The 6747-nt window shown below is 29.8% G+C and overlaps 1 protein-coding gene and 1 long non-coding RNA gene across 9 annotated transcripts in view; both read left to right on the top strand.

Annotated features, from left to right (window-relative positions):
• Nucleotides 1-6747, top strand: part of LOC106459154 (zinc finger protein 845-like) — a 38296-nt gene that overhangs the window by 23389 nt on the left and 8160 nt on the right. The window contains exons 6-8 of the mRNA XM_013918748.2: nt 309-412; nt 3466-3541; nt 5495-5604. Coding sequence (XP_013774202.2) covers nt 309-412; nt 3466-3541; nt 5495-5604 — 290 coding nt within the window. The remainder of the gene's footprint in view (nt 1-308; nt 413-3465; nt 3542-5494; nt 5605-6747) is intronic.
• The window catches only part of LOC106459160, a 17422-nt gene that overhangs the window by 6058 nt on the left and 4617 nt on the right, over nt 1-6747 (top strand). For 4 of the 8 annotated variants that reach the window (XR_002610516.1, XR_002610513.1, XR_002610515.1 and 1 more), the window contains 3 exons: nt 309-412; nt 3466-3609; nt 5495-5604. This is a non-coding gene — a long non-coding RNA (uncharacterized LOC106459160). Of the gene's footprint in view, nt 1-308; nt 413-449; nt 619-3465; nt 3610-5494; nt 5605-6747 lie in introns of all 8 variants that reach the window. The other 4 variants (XR_002610517.1, XR_002610518.1, XR_002610512.1 and 1 more) reach the window with 2 other exon arrangements.

Consider the following 6747-nt stretch of genomic DNA (forward strand, 5'->3'; position numbering starts at 1 on the left):
CTACCACCAATGAAATATCGGACCAAACCAAGCCTTTACAGTAGTGAGGTATCAAAAATCGAACTAGTGTATATAAGTAAAACACTTAAACAAAGAAATTGATCTCAAACAAACTTGTATTGAGAGTTAATTTCAAGATACGAGTTTTTATAGGAGTAATTATGAATGTTTTATTACAATGTAACTATGATCAAGGAAAGAAAGTTGACACTACTAGTGTAGAGAATGTGTCATTTCATTATGAAGACTAATTATAATGCAGTGATGCATGAGTTGTATTCATGTTTTTTGTACTATTTAATCTATAGCTTTAGCAACAGCAGAAGCTGCTTCACAAGAAGAATCTACACTTTCCATATTTGATTTTAAAGTATCAAAAGAAGAGCATGATGTGATGTCAGAAGAAGCTGAGGTAATCTGTACATTAATAAGTACAATTTTCTTTTTAGGGTTAACTAGCAAGACAGTTTTGAGAGAACAGTATGCAGTATTGTAGTTGGAATGATATATGACGGGACTTCACTTACCTGGTGTAATTACCATTAATGTATTGTAGTTACAACCAGAAGAGGGTTAATGTAAGTTGTTGAAGTGTCGTCAATGTTAGTGAGACATCAGGTAAAATAATATCAACTGTTTTATTCTTATTATTATAGCATTAGTGTTAGAAGTCCACATATGCTTACAGTTTTTATATTAACTTAATATAAATAAAATCTCTGCAGGTGTAAAGATAAAATAAATGTTTAGCTGTCTTGTTATCCAGCATTAGATTGAATAACTTGTTCAAATTTATGAATTCTGTTACATATTAGTGTTAAATGTAAGCTTATTGTGTATATATGATAGTTTCTGGTATTGTAACATCAGTGTGATATCTGAACAACATTTGTGATTTACTATATTTTATTAATTGTGTAAGTACATGGTTTAAAAATAACTTTTCCTGTCTTACCTTCAATGCTTGTAACCTTAGAGTTGGGTGATTAGTGTTATATGATTAAAAACACTGATTTCTATTATTTGATTATTTTGTGAGTTATGATAGTAATTGATTTAACTGAACAGTCTTGAATAAATTTGAGATGATATGAGAATTATAAGGGCAGTATTTAAATTAAAAAACTTTAATCAGAAACACTGATTTTGATTAGTTGATTATTTTCATAATATTAATCGATTTAAACAATGCTGATAGGTAAGTAATTCATTGAGTTAATTGCCCAAATCTACTTATAATTAAGTAACTCTTGTTCTGACAATTATTTAAGTGCAAACAAGGTTGAATACATAGTAAGTACCAAAAATCCTTATTTTTTGAAATATATATTGTATTTGTTATTATATCTTGTTCAACAAAAGTAATTAAAATGTAAAATTATAAACTTCTCAGCTTATCCTAACAAAACTTAAGCAAAATAAAATATTTTAAATTCCTTGAGCTCTGTTGCCATTTGAAACATGACACTAATAATCATGTACTGTTTATTTAGGCTCTGCAGTAAACAGCTAATAGGCTACCACTGTGATTTAATACCTTTGGTGTGAAGATTACTGCTATGGGTGCAAAGTATAGCAATATAACCATAAAATTAAAAGGAAACAGATATGAAAAGGTTAAGACTTTCTGATAGTAATATGTCTGACCCTGAGTATTTTATGGGAAATATTGGAATTGACCTGAATTATACAGATACAAATTTTCTAATCATTAATAAAAAGACTGAGAGTTGAAAACAAAGTGCCATGACTAGTATATTTTCCAGGATTGTAAAAGAGGGGAAAGATCAGACATGACCTTTTTATCATTTTTATTAACTCAGTAGGTTGTGGGTAGGTGTATGAGATTGGAGATTTGTTAACACTGTCCCTAATTTGTGAAGGGGGTGATAAGAGCTGTTCCATAAAATTGAGACCAGTTAGTTTTGCTTTTCTAATAGGAAGAATTATATAAAGTTTGGTAAAAGAAGCTTTTTTGAAAATAATTTAAATAATAAAAGAGAAACTTATATGAAAACTTATCTGGATGATGAAAAGGATGTTTCTTTTGTGTACATAGAATAGATACTTCACTCAGAAGATTAGCTAACTTAAAGTTTGGGGAAGACTACTTTATTGGATTGAAGAGTGGCTGGGTGAGAGAAAGCAAAGTTTTTATTAATGAAGTCAAGTTGAAATACACTTACAGGGATTGATGCTTTGGCCTTTGCTTTTTCTTACTTACGGTACTGGCATTGATAGGGACATTATTAGTAAATTGTTTAAGTTTGCTGATGACATTAAACTCTTGGTTATTCATAGCTGTAAAGTGGATGTTGAGGTACTACAGAATTACTTGGGTCAGTTGATGAGTTGTACGATAGTTGACAAATGATGCTTGTTATACTAAGTGTAAGGTAATACATATGAGTGATAGTAGTTTGGTCTACAAGTTTTATATAAGTTGGTAACTCTCCTTGTGATCTATCCAAAGAAAAGGATTTTTGCATAGTGGTAGATACGTCACTGAGGCAGAGGCCTGTTTCCATTTATACAAATCAGTAGTTAAGATTCATTTAAAAAATTGTTCAGTCTTCTTATCTAATAAGGGATATTTTTTATTGGAAAGAGTTCAGAGGAGGGGTGTCAGGATGATTCTGTGGCTTGAAAGTTGTCTTATAAGAATAGGTTGAAATATTTTAACTTTTTTATTCTTAGAAAAGGATAGTAAAGGCAATCTTATTGAACTTTTTCAAGGTTATCTTGGGGACCAGTAGATAAAAGGCCTATGATTTTCATGGGCATCCACAGAAATTATTCCAGGGAGGAGCAAAGTTTTCTGGGAGGGGCAAAGTAATGTAAAATTGTGAATTGAATAAAAAAAATTCATATACATGAACTGAATGAATAAAAAAAGAATTACTTTTCTCATTTTCTGGGGAGGAGGGGGGCAAATACCCATGAGGACTTCTTTGTTCTGAAACCTGAAGACAGTAGGATGAGAGGACAAATGGTAAAGATTTAGAAAAGACAGTTGAAGCTCCAGTTAAGATAGTTTTTTTTTAAGGGAGATTAGTTTGTGGAATAAGATGTCATTAGAAGCCGTGGAAGATGGTGCCTTACAAGAATTTGAGAGTGGAATCAATGATTTCTTTAAAAATAGAGAACTATACAATTTTTACTCATCTTTGGAATGGATGTGCAGGGATGACCTGGAAGGACCAGATGTCTCTTGTTGTCCATATGTTATAATACTGTTATATATGTAATTAATAACACACTAGTTACTGGTGTTTGTTATTTTAAATAAGTTTCTAGTGAAGGTATTGCTTGTTTCACTAGGAAGACTTATCTGATATTATTCCAAAATAGAAATACCAGATGTTGCTTAGTGAACTTGGGTGGGAGGGGGGTCTTTGTACTTCGTTGACAGCAGTATATAATTTATTGTAATAGTGAGTTAAATATATCCCTTTCTTATTTTAGAACACACTTGTCACAGTAAAAAATGAGCAACTTGATGATTCATCACATTATGGCATCGTTTATAAGTTCAATGAGAGTGATGATGAAATTTTGAATTTGAAAAGGAAAAAGAGCCAAAAGAATATTCTACATTAGATGCTTTAAGTGAGTATAAACGTTACAAAAATATATTTATTAATCACTTGGTACTAGAAGAGCAATGGTATTAATATATTGTGTTAGATATTGTTAATAATGTACAATTTTTATACAATTTCAGTGGTGTTTCTCTGTTTACTTTCTTGAGACTCAAAAATCAGCATAGTAAGTGAAAGAGGCATCAAAAGGGCCATGAGGTAGAACAAACTGTCCCTATGTATGAAAGAAAAATAAAATAAGTTAGCTGAACATTATGGGTATAACCCTTAGAGCTGTGATATTTTTGACATAATGTTTTTAGTGAAAGTATGCTATGAATTAGCATTTAAATATAAAATATGAAAGGAAAATTCACCTGATATATTGTAATGTCAAATTTGTTACTTGTGTATTCAGATAGGTTTGGAGATCATTGCTGTTTTTATTTACCCAAGAGAAGAATACCTTAAAATATTTTTTTTTTATTAGTAACCCTAAGACATCTATTAAAGAAACTAGTACCAGTAAGTAATATTGTAGTGTTAAAGCTTTTTGTTATTTACTTAGAAGTTTTTATTTTGATTCTTTACTTGGTTAAGCATAAGTTTTAAGTTTATGAATTTTAATGAATACTTCTATAATCCACCTTTGATGATCTCATATAAACTTGGATCATAAGCTATTTTTAGGATTTGAGTTTATATTCTAGTTGTGATGGGAATCTTCATTTGTGTTTACTCATAACTGATGAGTGATGGGAAAAGTTTAAGTTAATCTATCAGTTTAAATTATTTCATGTACTTTAAAAAAGTTAATTGTGTTGCACTCTTGCCAAAGCTCTGAGCTACTTATACTACCCACCACAAAAAGTAATTGTTGAGCATTTCAGTCATGCTAAGAGCTACTCAACAATAACATATGCTAAATCTACATTTTTATTCTTTAAGTTATGTCACATTTTGAAATGTGAATGATAGTTTAATTAATTCCTAACAACTCAGATTAGAATATCCTGCTTGCAAAATAGAATTTGACATCAACATTATGCCTCTTCTCCTGTCATTTCAAAAGTGAATGCTGAGTTTTGCCTGCATGCACAGCTTTATAAACGCATTGTGGGAAGCAGACGCCTTAATTGGTTAATTGGGAGACAGACAAATGCTCGGACAGACACCACAGTTTGCAATATAAGTAAGATGTTAAATGAAAATGGAACAAACAGATGACAAGCATGCATCAGTATGATAAAAACTAATTTTTTAAATAAATATGTTCCAAAGAGTTTGCAAAGAAGCATTGCCATTATTGTCATATACAAAGGGTTTTTCAGACTGTTTTGTACAGTGAATGCTGTTAAATGTAAAGTGTTTAGGTAGTCTCACTTGGAAACAGAAAGATATTTTATATAATGCTCATATTATGGCTAACTTGTTAAAACTATGAAACTAATAATAGATGTGAATGATTTATTCGTAATTACAAATGAAGAAAGTGCTTTCAAGTACATTTGAAGCAAGTATTTCTTTTCAATTTAACAGAGAACTGTTGCAGGTAAACATTATTACAATGATGACAAATATTAGTACTAACTTTTCTCAGGACAACAATACTTCTTTTTTATCCCACCAATTTTGATTTTTGTTTGCAAATTATTTGGAGAATTTCTGAAAAAATATGATCCCAACAGAATTTATACTAGTGAAAAAATGTGTCAAGATTCTTTTCAACTACTTTCAATATGTTTTATTATAGTTAACTTAAGGTTTAATGCTTGATTAAGGAATGAAAGAAGGAACTGTAATAGTGACAAGAAAATTAGTGATTTTGTAGTTAGAACTTATTACAATGAAGTGATGCATAAGTCATATTCATATTCATTGTTACAAAAATACTGTTTATTTTATACTTCTAGCAACAGGAGAAGCTGCTTCTGTAGAAGAACAATTTTTACACTCCATCACTGATTTTAAAGTACCAAAAGAAGAGCAAGAGAACAGTGATGGAATACTGTTGAAAACTGAGGTAATGTTTCAAATTGTTATAATAGAGCAAAAATTCATGTTGTTTATCAGTAACATTTAGGAGGAATTGAAATAATGATATCTTTTTCTTTACTTCATTTCTGTAATCACTATTGAAGTCATTGGTAGTCACAACCTGATAAGATGAGAGGAAGTCATTTATATGTTATTGATATTAGTTATACATCAGATAGAAATAATGTGACTAACAACTGTTTTAGTAATGAAAGTTCATAAACTGTAAGATAAATGTGTTCGTATGAAGATATCTGTAAAACACTTTAATATTTGTTTTAATTGCGAGTTTAACCCTTTGACTACGACCTACTTACTTTGTAAGTAGGTATGCAACTCTCATGAAAGTTCTTTACAAAAATGAAACTTGTGGATGAAATTTTTTTAAATTTGAGATAAAAGGTCCTATAAGTATGTAGCTTTTCATAAACAAGATATTTAATTTCGATTTTTTTCTAAAGGAATGTTTTTCTCATGCCTTTTTTTCTCTTTGCATGTTCCCTATCCAACATGCAAAGTAATTTTAATTTAAGATTAAAAATACTTTTATGTATCAAAAAATTTTCAAATTTCACAAGTGAAGTCCGTATAATGTCCGGGTAGTTATCAAATGTTCCTTAAGAAAAAACTTAATATTTTATCTGTTATTTTCACTAACAGATATATGTATGGGTTTGGTCAATTTGACCGATCTCGTAACCACCATAAAAAAAAGGAAATAAATATAAGTTATGACATTTTCATTCTAGAATGACTTCAAATTATAACACAAAAACATAAATGTTTAGACTAAATAGCTTAACTCTCATAACATTATAAATTTATATATATATATTTATTATTTTTATTATATTCCCCTTTCAGCTGTGCCTGGCTAACAATACAGAAGTTACAATGATACAGCGCATGTGCACTCATGTTACCATATCTTCAGTCTCTACAAAGTGACCTGTCTTGGCTCTGTTTAATTGGACTAGTATTTTGTAAAATTCAGTCACATTTCAATTATTATACACTATATAATAAGTTCTTAAACTTATTTTCCTTAAAACATAGAACAGTAAATAAAGAAGTAAAGTGAATAGTTATATCTTCTAGTTCCGACCTTTGAACTTGGTTGCTGCTTGTC

The sequence above is a fragment of the Limulus polyphemus genome, unplaced genomic scaffold (assembly GCF_000517525.1).
Source record: "Limulus polyphemus unplaced genomic scaffold, Limulus_polyphemus-2.1.2 Scaffold569, whole genome shotgun sequence".
Classification (NCBI taxonomy): domain Eukaryota; kingdom Metazoa; phylum Arthropoda; class Merostomata; order Xiphosura; family Limulidae; genus Limulus; species Limulus polyphemus.